This window comes from Opisthocomus hoazin, chromosome 3 (genome assembly GCF_030867145.1).
Source record: "Opisthocomus hoazin isolate bOpiHoa1 chromosome 3, bOpiHoa1.hap1, whole genome shotgun sequence".
Lineage (NCBI taxonomy): Eukaryota > Metazoa > Chordata > Aves > Opisthocomiformes > Opisthocomidae > Opisthocomus > Opisthocomus hoazin.
Window position 1 is genome coordinate 100494967 of NC_134416.1, and position 19020 is coordinate 100513986.

The 19020-nt window shown below is 36.3% G+C and overlaps 1 protein-coding gene across 1 annotated transcript in view; it reads right to left on the bottom strand.

Moving 5' to 3' along the window:
* The window catches only part of CDH12 (cadherin 12), a 390071-nt gene that overhangs the window by 162297 nt on the left and 208754 nt on the right, over positions 1-19020 (bottom strand). The window contains exon 3 of the mRNA XM_009940762.2: positions 2346-2761. Coding sequence (XP_009939064.2) covers positions 2346-2576 — 231 coding nt within the window. The 5' untranslated portion in view covers positions 2577-2761. The remainder of the gene's footprint in view (positions 1-2345; positions 2762-19020) is intronic.

Genomic DNA, 19020 nt, shown 5'->3' on the forward strand with positions numbered 1-19020 from the left:
CCAAATTTGTTTACATGATCAATTAAGTATTCAATTGCATTTTATACCTTAATAATTTTAAGTGCTTTTAAAACATTGCATAAGATCTGAAGATACAGATTAGCCACTCTTGAGTGTATTTCAGTGTGTTGACAAAGGTTTGCATTTATAATAAAGATGATTTTGACTATCTGGATTTAAAAGCACAATTTCTTTAAAGAACTTCTCCCATTCAGTTCTCTACCTTCTTTGAGAGCTTTGTGGAAAATAAGGGGAAAACACTGACATCTCCATCTTGGATTTTGATTATTATTAGTATTTTTTTAAAGAGATTAGGCAAAAAAGACATGTAAATATTGGTAGCTTCTTTTTTCAGGTATAATGAACAAATAATTAATATAGATAAAATAAGTTATAATAAACATCAAAAGGATGCTTAGCAAGTAATAAACATTTTTGAAAAAAAATATTATCTGCAATGAACTGCATTATTCTGGAAGCAGATTTTGTGACTTCGTGTTACAGATGTAATAATTAAACATCCTAATTTGTTTTTCTCCACCAAGATCCTTCTGTATTTTATTTTATTTGGTAACAGTGTTATACGATACCCTGTCAAACATCGCTATTGCGTGTGTTACACTGCAGTTAGATCTTTCCTCATATTTGAAAAGTGTCTTTTCTGCAGCTTCTAACAGTTCAAAAAATTCTTAAGAGTTAATATATCAGGTAAATCTGTGATGTGAAAAGTGTTACTCTTAATGAAAACATCCCATATAGTCCTGAAGGTGCTTATAAGCTCAAGTTCAAAGGTGTTGACAAAGGCCAATCTTGTGCAAAATTAATATTATTTTGGCAGCTTAGAACTGACCTTAAATGACAACACAGACTCTCTTACAGAAAGGAATAAAGACTAATGAATTACAGTGGTGCAGCAATAACATCTCTGTCTTCCAAGGTAAAAAGCACAGCAATCACATTGCCCGTGCTACAGCATCGAATGTGATTAGAGTCCTTGTTTGCATCTTAAGCAAGCACCACAAAGATGCAATTTTTTATTGTGTTCCCCCTCTCTTCAGACTGTAAAACAAACTCATTTTATTATCTTTGCGATACAAACATACTGCTTTGTAAATTGTTTTGACTAATATGTTTTAATGCTTAACACTAATGCCTACATGTGTAATATCTAAGTATATTTTTGGCCGGTTTGTCAAATCATCTAGTGAACCACTTGTAGTCTTCTGCTATTTTATTTATACATCCTCTACTAAGAACAGATTCCTGGAAGGGTAGGAGAGAAAATTAATGTTCTGTGAATTTTATTTATATTTAGGAAAAAAAAAAGTAATTCCCAGCTTTTATATCAAAAAAAGTTAAAATATGTATGGTATTAATGTAAAAAATTAAGTACGATTCCTTGTTTTTTATGGTAGGTGAATTTGAAACTCACTGTCTAGGGAATGGGCATTTTGGGGAACCAGCAAATGAATCCTTGAGCTCTTATTTTGATTGAGTAAGGGTCTTTACTTAAACTGAAAATTATACATAGCATGTGATTACATACTGTGCTACTATTTTCTTCAGGATTCGTTTTCAGCTTTCCTTTCTGAAAACTCTATTATCTAAATTGAGCCCCCCACACCCCTCAAACAGTTTGCTGTCAAATTACTTATGCCCTATTACAGAAACAGGGGTCATATAATGAGAGAGAGAATGAAGAATTGCATAAATTCTCTGCATGTGTCAGGGTGTTTGTCTGCATACAAAGTATAAAAGCTATAATACAAGAGTTTGCACTATGAGTCAACAAAAAACACTAGAAATACTTGAAAACAATCTGAACAACCAGAAATAAAAGCAAATGATGCTGAGGCATAAGATAACAAAGCAAAAAGCAGGTATCTCTGTTAGCTGAAGACTGACTTGAAGTAACCATACCGATCACAGAGATGACGGTGCATTCTGGGCTAGGGATTTCTGGTTTAAATCTTATCTCAGATATCAGTCTGACATTCTTTGCTAAAAATCAAGCACACTATTACAGTAGATTCCATTGAAGTTCGTTGTGTACCACAAACTTCTCTCAGTGCTCCCCTTTTTTTTTTTGTTTTTTTCCAAAACCAAGAAAAAGCAAATAAGACAAACATGCAAAGGTAGAAAGTACATGTTACAAATACGTGCACTAAAAATAATAATAACAATGTCTATAGTGGCTATATGAGAGGCTGAACGATGAAGTGGACGAACAGAGGGAACTACTGTCTGTTGAAGAAGATTTTCCCCACCAGAAACAGGTACACATTTATAGCACATTTTAAAGTTTGTCTGTCATTTCAATTTTTATAGAAATAGTAAAAAATTACCTTTCCCACGTACTGAGGTTCGGAGCCCATGTACTCCTCCAGCACAAAAAATTGATTCCACACCCAGCCTCGTTTGACTCGCTGGGCAGACGACCTCCTCCCTGGCACTGGGACAACATTTTCTCTTGGCTCTGCTTCTAAAGTCTGTTGTGGTTGTGGATGTAGTGGTGTTAGGAGACCTCCATCAAACAGGACCCAGAGAAGCAGGGATAAGCAGTTCCTTGTAAGCATTGGCAATGGCTTCCCTACAGCAAGTAATAAAAACTCCAGCACTTAATGCAGAACTGAGGAATCCAAGTTTGAGGTGTCTGTGGCCTCCACCACTTAGCTTCTGATTTTATTGCGGAAATGCTAATGTAGGCATTAATCCTTCTGATGACAAGGTTTTTGCCGCATTAAATTCCATCTAAAGGGACCTATAAAAGAGATTTACATGGCAACATCAAATTACATAAAATTACATTGAAGCATTCATCAGAATTCTCACACCTAGTTAGTTTCTAGAGACAGAGAAAAAGATTAGGACTCACATTTTTAAAAGACATTGCTATTTTGATTGTAGCACTGAACTGCTCTAGAACATTGTATACTTATTACAGGAATAGCTCATTCTTGCTCTGCTTAGCATTACGTTTCTATCTGTCTGAGGACAGGCCCATAGCATTTGCTTTATGACCCAGTTACGAGACAAAAGTGTTACCTATCAGTGATGTCAAAAATATTTACTCCGGATTTACACAGGAAATATTGGAGGAGAGAGGACCCACTTTTCCATCCTACTGACCAGAGCAGGAATGCTTTGCTTGCTGTGTCTGCCAGAGAAACAGAGAAGCACTCTCTGCTGTCTGTGGGTGGACCTGGACGAAGTTTATACTGAACCTTGGACTCTGGAGGACAGATTTGTATGAATTCCATGGGAAATAAAAAATGGGAAATAGTGCCCCTACAGCTAAACACCACAAAGCTGCCAACACACAATATGAAGTCTACGCCTGGCACTCTCTTCTCATGACAAGCCTTGATTCAAAATGATAGCTTTGCTGTTCTTCAGCACTACGGCAAAGTACATGAAAAAATGCAGTCCTGATATATTGAGAAAATGGTAGAACTGCAGTCAGTGTAGAAAATAAAACAACACAGAAGCCAGTAAGAGAAGACAGTGATACTAATTTATACTGACAAATGCCAGGTACACAGATTAAAAATAAATCAGTGCTAACTAACTACAGGGTTGAGACAGAGCTACCACATCAAGGTGACAATTAAAACCGTGGTGATCCTAGTAGCAGCCAAATGCCATCAGCAAAGAGCAAAAAAAACCTCCAAGGAACTGTCATGCTCTGTTTATACCAGCACAAACCATTTTAACAGAAAGACAGACAGGAGAATATACAGTGTTTTCTAACCACAGTATAATTAACAGAAGTGTTTTCTTTTTTTATTTATTAAATGTTCGGATTCATTATCTGCAATTAATAAAATGACAGTGTTAAAGGATGTAAATATTTAAATACTATGGATGTAAATATTTAAATATGGAATTTGAAACATGTTCAATAAAATGCAGCTCTAGCTGTCATGTGCAACTTTGCGCCAACTTCAGCAGCAATAAAAACTGGTGAAAATGAGCACTCACACCATCTTAAAATGCTGTGACCCAGCCCGCAACAAAGACACCATAAAGACTTCTAAGTCTATGGAATCCATGCTGAAACCAATGGAGCTATTCTAGAATATAGAATTAGACAATAAACAATAACACAACATCTACTTTCATTTTCAGGTCAGCAGCAGTAAGTACTGAGCCAATATGAAGACTTTAGTGTTCATTTTTCCCCACTCCCAAGATATTGATCTTTCTTTTGGCTTAAAGGCTTTGCTGAAGCTATTATTGCCTACACTGGCCCTGACGCAGGTGTAAAAACTGAACCCTCACACTTTTATAAGGCCCAGGACATCCGTTTAACGAATACACTTTCTCTTCCATGGCTCTTTTTCATTAGGCATGGATGACTGGCAGGCTACATGTTGCACTAACTTGAACAGAAGGGGATAAAAATTGTTTTCTGACAACTAAAATTTCCAGAAACCACAGTTCTATGCTAATAAATGTTAAATCCCACTGTGGACTGAAGCTTTAAGAATAAATTAATAATCATCTCTCATTAAGACCTACCACCTAGGAATGAAGTCCCAGCCTACTCTACGGTCTGCTGGTTGTCAGGTACAATAAATACTGCTTGCAGGATTTAAGATGGATGCATATCGCATTTGAAAAACAACAAAAAAATTTCTTTCACTATGGAATTCACCACTTTGTTAGGGCCATATTGTGTCATTGATTTTTAAGCAGAAGTTTCTACCAAATCAATAAAGAGTTCTTCTTAAAAATCAATGACACAATATGGACCTCAGAAAAGAATAAACAGTAATGTACCCAACCATATATGGTTTTCATTTTCAAATGCTGCCAAAGGTTATATTCTCCTTATGAATAATATTATTACTATCCATAACATTAAATAACATAGAAAATCTTATTTGTTATGTACATGCTGAGGTATCTAAATAGAAAAGATATACAATTCGGAGCCTGGAAAATCTAATGAGATTTGAAGAAGAAAAAAAAAAACCACTCTAGAAAAATAACTGCACTTCCTATTCTCAATTTAGGGCAAGATTTTCTGTTCTGATTAGAAAGGCTATGTTTTGGGTCTTCATAAAAAAGAAAGTAAAAAATGTGGTGATAAAGTCTCTAGTGCAAGTGAGTGTTTAATTCTTCCTTCAGAAAGGATTAAAAATAAGGAAGAACTCCTATCTGCTTATGATCCTTTTAAGAAAAAAAAATAAGTTTTTCTAAGTTGTGCTCAAGACATTTTGATATTTTTCATCTAGAGAAAAATATTCTTAGGTACAATGGGTATAAACTTCCCACTTTCATTATCATTTGTATTCTAGGGATTTTATTCCAGGAAAATCTTTAAGACAGGACCTACCACATTACAGAACTGCACTCAATATTAATATATTTGGTATGTGTTTCTATTAGCAGGTTTTTTTATTTAACAGTTTGCATGACTTTTTGTGCTTCTCTCTTCAGTGCATTAAATGGTATACAGCATCAGGCTCAGACTGTGTTCGTCCACAATTCAGTTCCAAGAGTTCCAAACTCCTGTGCCTCGCTTGATCCACGGTTGCAGGGTGCATGCCTAGCTCTTACGGCGCAATCACAGTAACCATGAAACACAGGAAAAAAATAAAACCAAACAAAGAACTCAAAGTATCGTTTTGAATTGCCCAGCCACAGATGGGAGCTGGAAATAAACAACATAAAAAAGTGGTGGGATAGTCTGCCCTGCTTCGCAAACCCCCAGATCATGCTGCATTCAATTTAACTGCTGTACCACTGCTCTTTGCTCAGAAGGCTCTGTACATTACAGTTCTCCCAGCAGAGCTCTGCCTCTGGCCATGTCTATCAGTCAGGGAGCTTTTAAAACATTACACAGCACCAAAAGTAATGCAAAGAGATTGAAGGACTTCAGTGAAAGGAGAACAATTCCCTCTTGGCTGGAAGGTTAGCAACCAAGTGCAAAACATAGAGCACTTTAACCCTTTCTCTGTCAGTCTCCTGGACTCTTCCAGAACGCGTGCTGCAGTCGGGGAAGAGCAATGCCAGCTCTTGCTTCATTCCCTACAGCTTCAAAAAGCTGATGAATGGCAGGGTCAGAGAAAAATGGGAGGCTAACAGGTGCTGCAGTACAGGACTGCAGCACAGATGCCCTCATCAGCTTCAGAAGAGTTCACCGTGAAGAATTCTCTTTTTATTTTTTAATTTAAAACTCACCAGTTAGAAGGCCAATAATTGAGAATCCAGTACTTCCGGCACTCAAGAGAACCACTCCAGCTTGCTGCTGTGTAACCCTTGAGCAGTAGGAAACCAAGGCAGAGGGTCTCCCCCTGCGGCCTTTTCTTCCCCAGCATTTCAGTGCTGGCTTTGGAGGAAGTGGCCTGATAGAAGATAAAAACATACCTGGAACTTGTACAGAAATGCCAAGGCTAAGAACGAAATTTCTTTTAGTCTGTGTTTACTATTTTGCATTGTCTTTTTAAGCTATGTGTTAGTCTTCCAGCCAGGATGCTTAAACCTGTCCTGGTGCTTTTGTGTTGTCATATGCTCATTAGACATTTAAATCCAGCATCTCATATACCTCTGCCTGGAAAAGTGCTATGAAGGCTAGGAAATAAGGATTTAGAAATCCAATGAGAACATTTAGCCTTAAGGAAGGTACTATAAATCCTAATTTTTTAAGGAATTATTTCCTCTGATGCTTGTGAAGAGATACTTCTCTAGTAAAAGAGTTGTGCACAGACATGCACTCTCAATGTATCTCTTTCCCATAAAATATGAAAGTACAGAAGGCCAGATTTTTGTTAGATCTTGCTTTTTTGCAAGATTAGCTGTTACTAGTCATTTCTTCAGACTATCTTATATGGATTTAAGTACCATTATGCATGACTTATTTAATCCATAAAGAGAGCTACAGAGGGAGAGCCTGCATGAATTTATACCAACACATGCTTTTATACACTGAGATTACATTTATACATTTCCCTACTTTGAAAAAGTAAAGCATCACAGCCACAGCAGCAAGCACGAACAATCTGTTAAAACATGACAATTAAGAAATCTTGATCCTATTTACTGTGCCCCCAAAAGTGCAGGTTTAGAAACTCACGAAATGCAAATAATGAATTAAATATCACTACCAAGATTATTTATTGAGAATAACAAAATACAGTGTAAATGGTGCTCCTGCAAGAATTTTGATGCTGACCTGGATTAAATTGCCATTAATCTAAACAGCCTGAGCAAAGGAATGTTTTCGGAATAGCAAAACTGATGCATGTCGTTACTGCTGCAATAGTCCTTAATCAGAGAGCCATGGCATTGCAAACACAAATCACTTCACCAAGCTTTGCAAAGGTTATCCCTTCTCAAAAGCACAGCCATAGATCCTCTGCAGTCACTAGTATGCACATAAGGCCTGATTTAGAGAAGTCTTTGAAAGGAAACTCTAAATAAGCTCTGATCTTGTCATGGTTTAACCCCAGCAGGCAGCTCAGCCCAACCCGGCTGCTCGCTCACTCCCCCTGCAGCGGGACTGGGAAGAAAATTGGAAGGGTAAAAGTGAGAAAACTTATGGGTTGAGATAAAGACACTTCATCAGGGAAAGAAAAAGCTGCATGTGCAAGCAGAGCAAAATAAGAAGTTCATTCACTACTTCCCATCAGCAAACAGGTGTTCAGCCATCCCCAGGAAAGCAGGGCTCCATCACGCATAAAGGCTACTTGGGAAGACAAATGAAACAACAACAAACATTCCCCCTTTCCTCCTTCTTCCCCTCCAGTTTTATTGTTGAACACAATGTCATATGGTATGTAATATCCTTTTGGTCTGATGGGGTCAGCTGTCCCAGCTGTGTCCTTTCCCAGCTTCTTGTGCACCTCCAGCCTGCTTGATGGTCATGTGGTGTGAGAAACAGAAAAGGCCTTAAAGCTGTGTAAGCACTGCTCAGCAATAACTAAAATATTCCTGTGTTCTCAACACTGTTCCCATTACAAAGCCAAAACACAGCACCCTACAAGTCACTGTGAAGAAAATTAACTTTTTCCCAGCCAAAACCAGTGCCGATCTGTACATATTGCCTACTTGGATCAGACCGCAGATGCGCTACTGTCACATGCAGAGAAGCAAGAAACACTAAAGCTTCATGAAGCACTCTAAACTGTCCTCAGTCCAGCAAAGCTGATTATTGCACCTTCGTGAAAGGAGGTAAATTGCTTACTGACAATGTATCTATTATGCACTGCTGGTGGGAACATTTCTGCAGCCACCTTAATCATAAATCTATCAGCATAAAGAATGCTTATGTTTATGTGAAACAGTAGCTAATGTAAAGCAACCATCTTTCTACCTGTAAAGAGTTTTGAAAAAATTTGGCAGCACTGTAAAATGGTTGATCCATGCCAAAGCCAGCTAAGATCTATAACTGTGGATATGCTGTAATAGCTGACTGTCTAACCTCACTTCTCTGCAATATCTTGAAATAAGAAAATACGACAACAGAAAAAAGAAGTCTATGTTACCGATATCTGTTAAAATTAACTGCTAAAGCATTTGAGATGATATATCTTGTGGTTAAAGGAATGGTAAAAAGGTATGGAAAACCTCAATTCATTTCTCACCTTGATATGTTTTCTTTCTCTGACCTTAGTCAAATCAGTTAGGCTGATATTCTCAAGGGTATTTAGTTAAAGAATTCCCATTTGATTAGACTCTAGATAATCACATATCTTTGTGAGTTTTACTTTCTTGAGCTTCACAAACTAGCTAGGCACTTTGGAAATAACAGTAATTCTTCCTTTTTTCCATCTCGTCAGTTAGGGTAAGAACTACTTGGTAACATCAAAATGGGGATTAGGAGAGAGATTACAAGTGAACAGGTTAGAAACCTCAATCAGTCAAGGAAAGTAATTCTCAATCTCTTCATCCTACAAGGCGGAAGAGTTTCAACAGACTGACTAAGGAAGTCCCAGATCTGCAGTCACAAAACCCATTTGACAACTGTAACATCTGGAATCCATGCCAGGTAACTCTTATGGAGTGGAAATGAAAATCAATGTTTCTACCTGCTAAGAAAACATCCAACTTACTGGGGTCTTAACGTGATTAAAAGCAGTTATTCTTTATCTCCCTTTATGTGGGACACAATAAGATGTAGAAACCTAGAATGGCTCCCTAGATATATGGATTGATCCCTCATGAAACTGAACACCTGAATCTCAAGTCCCTACTTCAGTGTTTGTTTATATGAAGTTGATGATGAACAGGAGGAACAGAAACTCAATACCCTATGTCAACCAAATATTCTGTAGCTTAGTGATGAAAGCACTCTGATAAAATGGGAGAAACATGGGTAGAAAATGCACAAATGGAAGATGAATGTTGGTATTTCTGGAAGATATATGTCATCATCTGGAGGAGAACTGTACTGACTGAAGTACCGGACAACAAGCAGGTGATAGCCTTTCTCCTGCAATAAGGGGTAGTTCTCTTTTCACTAAATACTATTACAAAAGTCCCCAAATCCTAATACTTCATGTCAAATATTTTGCTTAATACAGAGTTACTAATTATTTAACTTGGCTAGAAAAATATGAGTTTGATTAAGGCTATGATTTTTGGATTTGACTGCCAAAGCCACCCCCTCTCTCTTTTCAATGGTTAGTTGCAGAGTTGTATTTTCTATATTATGTTAAGGATTCAATTCTAATGTCAGTTCTGTCTATAGATGTCAGGAATGATACTAATATGAATCTGGAATACTCTATTGAGTTTTTACTGGCATAAAACCAAAGTGAGATACTAGTGATGTCCCTGTCTTCGAGTATGACTGTCCTTGCAGCACATTCATAGGAAGGTTGCCACAAAGATGTATTACAGCACAAAAACCATGTGATATACTGTACCAGTATCCAATAAACATATTTATGAAATGTTTAACATTGGAGATGAGTCTAATAATGTTTGGCATTTCTAAGCACTACAATAATAAATGTTTCATAGCTCCACAGATACGCTTTAATAATTGGCTTTCTAGCATATAAAAAAGTAATTACTTAAGAGTTTGCTAACATAACAAAATCAGTTGATACACACTTTCAAAAAAAGTGCAGCTGTATAATGATGACGTTTATAGAAAATGTAATGAAAAAAAGCAATATAAAAATATTCTGTGTGAGTGCAAAACAATAAAGTGGATCTATGTACAACTATTTATACATATTGTGGCAGCTTTATCATCATTAGCAATACTTACAGGACATCATTTATGACTTAAATATAAGCCACTGAGCCATCATTCTCTACGTGAGAAATTACCACGTCTAACTCACAAATGTGCACTAGAGTATCAGGGAGATAATTGTTAAAAGACGACTGAAACTTTCATTATAAAAATGAAAATACATCAGTTAATGCACAAGGCTCCACGGTTCATTGAGCTCTTTAAAGCTAACTCAGGCAGAATGAAATTTTCACTACAGGTTGAAAATGAATGTCTATTTCGGTGAGATTCAAATCCAGTGCAGTACTCTGTAAATATATAACACAGCTCTACACTTCAATCATCAGTTAAAATTAAGAAACAAAACGCCTCAGAACAGCACAAAGGTTCCTTTACGTTAGGAAGATGGTCAGATGATGAAGTAACATCATCAAATTTATTTCTGTTCTCTCTTCTATCATGTTATGTTGGTCTTATCTCAGAAAAGTACTATAATGAATCTATACCTACTTTGTCAATGATCTAGAAACTTTATTTTTGATAAATTACAAACATTTTCATTTCTGGTAGGAATCTATCAATGTCAAAGCATGGACAGTCAGGAAACCATCCTTCGTTCTACTGTCCTGTATTTTTTTGAATGAATACATGAGACGGGGGAAATGAGAGAAAGGCAAAAAAAATCATAACCTTTCAACACATTAGCAATACATGTAAGCAAAGAATTGACAAATCTCAGGCTGCATTTAAATTACATATAATTTTGTAGGTAACAGGGGATATTGAAATAAATGTGAGTACATTTTAATGTGCTCTGCAACATACTATCTTATTATTCCTTAGGGTATTTCTGTTTTTCCCAACCTGTCAAGAATTCCATCAATTAATTCAAACTGCAGACATACTTTAAATAAGATCCCATTATTAAAATACTTTCTGCTACTGGTCAGACTCTGATTCGAATATATTTGATACAATCCACTACAGTTTCTTGTGTTAGAAAGACTACAAAAATATACTGAATTGCATAAGTAACTCAAGGATAGATAATCTAAAATGAGTCCTTGTGGGCATTTGTTTGTGTATTGTGTATATAATGGTACAACTATTGCTTAATACAAACTTGGTGTATAATCTTGGACACTTAAAACTGAAAATATAGGTCTCCTCTTGCCAATAACTGCAATCTGGATAAAATAGATTTAAATGTCTCTGTCCCCCTTACCACAGTATTAAGAAATATTTGATCCTTCATATTACTTTCCACAATAGATTATGGAAATCCATAGTTTGACTTGTACTTTGAGTCCAGCTCTAACATTTTTGGTCTTCTGGAAGGTTAATGGATTTGTGCTAACAGTATTGAACTATGTAATTTCAGTGGATGGTACCCTCCTCAGGAACAAAAGAAAGACAGCAGTTTTGCCCAACAAGTTTCAAGCCATTAATCTTGTGAATATTAACAGGTAGACCTAGAGACAACAGAACTGAGAATAACACATCAATTTTCTTAACTGTGAGAACATTCATCTCAGGCCTCCCAAGATTTTGGAATCATCTATTTTACACTGGGCTTAGTCCAGTGCTCAGTAATCAATAACACTTATGCTTAGTAATTTATCTCTTTTCACAACTCTTTGTGACTTGTTCTCACCCTACGTACATATGCTCTGTTTAGGACTGGCAGCTGTAATGAGCCTATGACTCTTTTCTGATCATGATGAACTAACAAAAAAAATCCTTCATGGGTTTTATAACATCAGAAATAGTAACCCTAGGGCTTCTGTTTCCATTCTTTAAAATAATTTTCTTTGTTTTGCCCACCATTACAGTATAGGAATATAAAGTCATCACAGCAACTAACCCTAGTTAGACTGACAACAGCTATTCTAACTAGAGAGTACAGCCATCTATACATAACTTCAGCCAAAGTAATCCTCATTTGTTTTTTGTTGTTCAGAACCAGATGTGTTTCATGAAAACTCACCAAATATCAGAGCTATCTGTGAACAGCTAATCTTTCCCCAAGAAACCTTTCACTCAAATAAAACCTTTCACTTCCCGGTGAATGTGGAAGTGTTGCCAGCCTAAAGTCAGCGGTTACACTCAGAGCTGGTAAAAGCAACCATGAGGCATTTTGTGTACAGTCTCTAGAAAAGACAAAACAATACTCTTGCCTGACTTTCATCTTTATAAAACCTCATGTCTCTTGTGTGCAACTGTTCATTTACCAATTCTTGTCTAATAAATTGAGTAATTTTATAACAGATGCTAGCTGCGAATTTCAGCAATCATGGCCCAATGCAGACAACACATGAGGTGGTGCAGCAGGAAATAGAGGGCTCATTTCGGTGACACTTATTACTGCAGCTTTATCCATCTTGTCCAGAGAAAGAAATGCAAATAATTTTTGCGAAAATAATTTTCCTTTCAGACTCTTTCCTACCCTTCTAGATTTTAAATTAAAAGGACAAGAAAATAATATATTAGAAGACACACAGGTCTTGTCATCTGTATAATGCTCACACTCAGCAAGGTAAATTATTGGAGGCTTCCTTTCACTGATCCATTTTTTCCCTGTATGGTACACAAGTCATCTCTACTAACTGGTATGAATATATTTTCATAATTTCAGTCACACAAGTATTTGTTTTAATTGAATAAATTAATAAATTAAAGGCAAGTATTATTTTTTTTCTGTTTTTTTTGTGCATATGTACATGTCCCATCTCCCAGCATACAGGAAACAGACAACTTTAAATGTAAAATGCAAACCTCATCAATCTTTGAAAGTTTACTTACAATTGCAGAAAAAAACTTTTTTTGGAAACACAAATGTCCATAAAGAGTCATAAGCCATTTTAAGTTCGCATTGATTTAACTTAGAATAAAAATCATATAATCTTATTTTGTTTTCCCCCTAACATTCTGCTTTTAATTATTTACACAAGTAGATAAAACAGTATTAATTAAAATAAAGCACATAATTTCAAAAACTATCACACCCAATATGCTGTCTTCATAAAAGACAGTGATTTGTTCTTCTTTTGTGTTTGAAATTTAAACAAAGTTTTTCCCTTTCTTTTGTCTGAGCTCCCTTCATGCTACAGTAAAAATCCAACTGTATAGTGGATAGGTGATTTATGTTTTATGTAACTTAGTTCAAGACATGTAATAAGCAGCTTTTTTATTGCATATTTCTTTTATTTTTTATAATAAGCATAAATTTGTCTAGCTACTACAATTTACAAAGCTGTGGTTTAGACAGGAAATCAATAATGCCTTTTTAAGGTTAAGCTCAGTGAAACAAATTGCTGAAAGAGTCCCTGATGAAATTGCACCTCAGCTGAACTCACAAAGAACAGCACTATGGAGAGGGGATAATGTCATACCTGCAGTATTATAGATTGCAGCCAATCAATCAGATATATTGTAATTGCTAAGGGCACAGTCCTATTGTACTAAAAAAAATACCTTCAGGTCTCAAGGTAGAAAGATTGACACACTTAGTCTGGAGCAACCTAAATCAAATACTTCCCTAAAATGAGTGAATTAACCTTACTACAGGACACAGTCCAAAGAGACAGACATATTTTGTCCATGTAGAAATGGAGTACTGTGCCAAAGACTAAGCTAGAAGGAAGGCTAATACTCTGCACTGAAAAAACACAGAGGGGGCTATTACCTTGATGAAAAAAAACATACATTTTCCCCCACATAATTTCTGACATGTGGTGAAGTGTGACCCACTGTGTGGTTCTGCTCATCACAGAATCACATAAACACAGAATAGTTGAGGTTGGAAGGGAATTCTTAAGTCCATTTAGTCCAACCCCCCTGCTCAATCAGTGTCAACTACAGCAGGTTGCCCAGGACCATGTCCAGTTGGGTTTTTAATTTCTCCACAGATGGAGACTCCACCACCTCTCTGGGCAATCTATTCCAGTGGCCTAGCTGTTCTGCAAGTTTTTGATCCACCTTACTCTCTGCTTATCTAATCAGTACTTCATCAGCTTCTCTCTGAGGATATTAGCCAGACAGTGTGAAAAACCATTTTAAAGTCAAGGTAAACAACGTCCACTACTATCTCCTCATCCACCAAGCTAGTCACCTCGTTATAGAAGGCTACCATGTTGGTTAAGCCTGATTTCTCCTTTGTAAATCCATACTGACTACTCTCAGCCACTTTCTTGTCCTTCATGTGTTTGGAAATGGTTTCCAGGTTTCCAGGGCTCCACTACTTTCCCAGGGACTTAGGTGAGGGTGACTGGCCTGTAGTTTCCCAGATCTTCCTTTTTGCCCTTCTTGAACATACAGGTGACATTTGCTATCTCCCATCCCTAATGAACCTCTCCCAGTTGTCATGACCTTTCAAAGATAACTGAGACTGGCCTTGCAATGACATCAGCCAGCTCCTACAGATTTCATAGATGCAACCCATCACATCCCATAGAATTATGTATGTCCACATTGTCAAAGTGCTCCCAACCTGGCCCTCCTCCACTGAGGGTAAATCTTCCTTGCTCTATTCATTAGCAGCAGGTACTTCTTGGTTTTCTGGAGTTTCAAAGCCTCACCCACAAACATTATGACCAAATCTCTTCATGACAATAACTTTTGTTATTCACGGCTACATCAAGCTGGTAGGTGAGCCAGAATAAACTCTCTTTTATGAAATCCTCTTCTCTTCCTTCTGGGAAAGGAGTCTTTGTAACTCCCAAAGAATTTTAGCGATTATTATAGTTCACTTTTCAATTAATTTCCCAATTTCTTCTTCATAAATGAATTAGCCTCTATTTATTATTGCTAGTAATTACATTAGTTAACTTGTGATCCCAAAATACAGGTCTATGTTCTGTGCTTATAAATAAAAGTAGTTTGATTTTTCAGAGCCACTATAGACTTCAAGTGCTTGCTGAAATCCTTAGAATGCTTTCCAGGAGCAAGATATGCTGTGTACTCTAAAGACTACAAATTAATAGCAATAAACATGCAGATACTCAATAGATATTAAATGCATCAAATGATTGCTATTTGGAAGATGGTATTATAATCTAGTGAACAAGAAGATTAGCTCACCTATGATACCTAAAATATTTACATGAAAAAATAGTTATTCATATAAAGCTCTAAGTTTTAATGCTTCTGGGCCACACTTTATCACAAACATAATAATCAAACTTTGTCTGGTGACACAATTGTTATCCGGATAATCTTCATATGTGAGTAAAGAAAGGTCAGTTTTCACAGTGAGCTTTATAAAATATATCTGCGAATTAACTCATTTAAATCTCTAACATTCTTTAAAATGTACTCAGCTTCCTACTTTTCTCTAACAAAGACAGTAAAATTATATCGCATTTTATGACAGATTGTTCAGAAATACAAAGTGAAGAATTAATTCACCATAAAATCAGGTATTTTCTTTGCTGGGTGTCAGTAAGGTGTTAAAAGCAACTGATGATATGAAAGACAGTAAAAGCTTATCGCTTAGAGAAATTCCAGCTGAACTACTTTTATGACTTTGTCTCACTTTAGCTAAAATTTTCTCTGATGTTAGAGCTTTTGAAATTCCTGGGAGGGTTTTATCCCCAGGAAGAGTCTTATTTTCCATTTCAAAAAGAACTAAAACAATTCTTTGGTTTTACCCCTTTTGATACACATACACATTTTTATACAGTATGTGGCATTAAAGAGCATTAAAACCCAAACCTTGCAACTTAGAAATTGAATAAAGTTTTACTTTTGAGACAATGTCGACCGTTATTGTCTTTACTACTCCTTTGGTTTTGCAGACAAAACCTAATGCAACAAACTCATGTGATCAACAAGAATTTTTCATTGATTCACCACTTGCAACCTTGTATACCTCAGCATCTCCTAAACCGTCAGATGTGTTTCCACCTATTTACCTACTAGCTGCATTCAGACACAGAGACAGAAAGGAATTTCTAGTGAGGACCAAAGCAAGAGAGAGACCAGACAGAAGCACAGCAGACATGCTGCTCACCTGATATGTATGAAACAGAATCTCTGTCAAGCAGTTCAAAACCTGGACCGGTAGTAAGGTCAGTCACTTGAGAGCCCTAACTATATTTTGATAACACTGAGGAAGAGTGCTATTCCTGTTTGTTTTGTCAAACGTTTGGAAAGTCTTTTTTCCCACCTCAGAATGACTGAAACTTCATATGTTTATGTATGAGTATTTATCATGAGGTTTCTGCTACTCTTGTTTGCCTAAAGATAGGAAGCTCAGAAAAAAAATCTATTGTCACTAAAGGAATCAAAAAGAAAAAGCAAGGCTCCAAGATTCAGGTTTGTCATTATCATGGCATAAGCAATTCATCCTCTAGGATGCAGAACCCCCAAATACAGAAAGTACTGTGCCTTCTGAAGGTCCTCCCCAGCTCAGTAAGAAGTCTCTACTCTGTTACCTGTGTTACCCATCATTATGGTATTCAAGCATCACTAATAATAATTAAATATTTAACTAGTTAGTATCTGGGACAATAGTTAGAAGCCTGGCTGGGCAGTAGCTCCTGTGAGCAGCAGACAATCAGAGCAGAAAGAATTATTGTGATTATTTCTTAATGAAGTGGCTAAAATGGCTCTTAGCTAATCAATGAAAAAGACTTACCTACTTGGCCCTTGTTCAGAAACAACCTGAATAATAGTTATGCAAATAAGTGCTTACCGCCAGATTACAGACGCTTTCATATTTTACTACTACTGAGAAATAACCGTAAGTGAACCTGCAGACAAGGTGCAGAGAATTGCTAAATGCCCCATAAACAGAGACGAGTGCCAGAAACTTTGCAGCATCCCAATTGTCTAACTGGCTCAAGTTACATAAATTAAGAACAAAATACAGCATCAGCGTTCCGTTTTGTCAACACATTGATCAACTCACACCTTTGCTGTTCACTTGTTAATCGCCTTCCCTATCTCCCTGTCTTATCTGCCGTAGCAGATTTTATAACTAGTATTTAGAGGAGGGCAAACGGAAGTGAGAGGAAATGGGAATGTCTTGTTTATGGAACTGCAACAGCTAACACAAGACATAAAATTTATAGTTAGACACCTGAATTAAAGAGGTCTCAAAGATGTTCTTAGAGGTTGTGTGTGCAGAGTCCTTTGGAAAATCAGGACAAGTTTTTAGATACTTATTAGCATAGGGCACAATATATCTTTTCACGATCAGTTTGTACAGGAGGCTGGACTATATGCCACTTTAAAACTTAGGGCTTGTTTACTTGTCTGAATAGTGGGAAAATCTACAGCATCCTCCGTGATGCTTTTGTTCACATGCTTGTTCTCTGAAGGGACCTTTGAACAGAGAGACCAAACCGTGATCCATCTGATGCTGAAGAACACTAGAGTCTTTTCAAGTATTTGCAGCAAAATACTTTTTTTTTTTTGACTTTAAGAGTTGATGTCCCTTTCAGCCTAAAGAAGGTAGCAAAGTTTCACCTCATATATGTCCCTTCTGTTCTGCAATGAATAAGCATTCCATCACACAAATAATAAAAAAAATGTTCCTTTTTCTCAGAGCAAAGACAAAGCCAAGTATTACAAATTGTCCTACCAAGCTCTTCTTGATTTTTTTTTTTTTTTTTAATATACTCTTAGGAAGTCAAGGCAAAACCCTCAGTTCTCTAATTTTCTCCAACTTTTTTGAAAAATCAAATAATTCTCAGTCCTTCATATGATACAATCTTCTCATTAAGTAGGACAAAGATTTCATGACGACTACATTCAATTTGTTCTTCAGGCCAAAAATTTCAGGACAACAAATTTTCCTTTATTTTATGTTGTGTCTATGTGTATATTCATACATAAATACTAACACACACACACAAATATATGTATATATGCCTCATAAGAAACATGAACTTGTATTCCTTACAGGAGTGACTAAGAGTGGTAAATTGTCAGAAAAAACACCAAATATATTGACTGCTGACTAACATAAATTAACCTTCCCTATACAGTGTAAAAATCCTTTCCACTTCCAAATTTATATAAAGAGTAAGCATTTCTGAAGGACACCATGAATGATATGACTCATATTTTTTAAGGTGCAAGTTTCCCTTCTCATACTATATACGCTCCAGAAAAGACTCTCAACAATAGAATTGCTGTTCTCCAGTGGAAAAAAATCCAGCATAGCCGCTTAGTACATCTCTTCCTTCCACAAAATTTAGCATGGAAATAAGAAAATGAAGTGTATTCTTCCACTGGAAAAAACCTTGAATATCATGCACTATCACAAAGAGTATAACCTCCCCATACAAAACTCACAAGCACTTTCTGTTTTGTTGACTGTGTGCCAGTAACACTTATTTTGAAATTTAAAGCACTTACTGCAGCACTTTCACATTCCGTGATTCATTTTTAAAATTTCTTTTGGCAAAACTGGAGCTATAGATATCATTTTGACACAGAAAAGAAATAAAATGAATTCTAATTGGGCCCAGAAGTTTACTGAGGTTACAGAGGAAGGTGCAGAAGGAATAATGTGATGAAAATTTAAGACTGAACACATTAATTGCAAACACTACAATAGATACTAATACATGTTTTGCATTCTTTTAAATTAAGCTGTTAATGGAAGAAACAGTCTTTGCTTATCAAATTCTTACTGTGGTACTCAGAAAGTACAGCATAATGAAGAAGGCCAAAATTTTTAGCTGTGAAAAGTATAATTGGATGCTTACTGAGATTTAAAGAAGTTGAGAAATTTCAAAAGAAAACCTGACAGAAGTAGAAAAAAAGAGTAACAATTTTAAATGGCCAATCTTTTCATACACTCTTCCGAGATATTATCT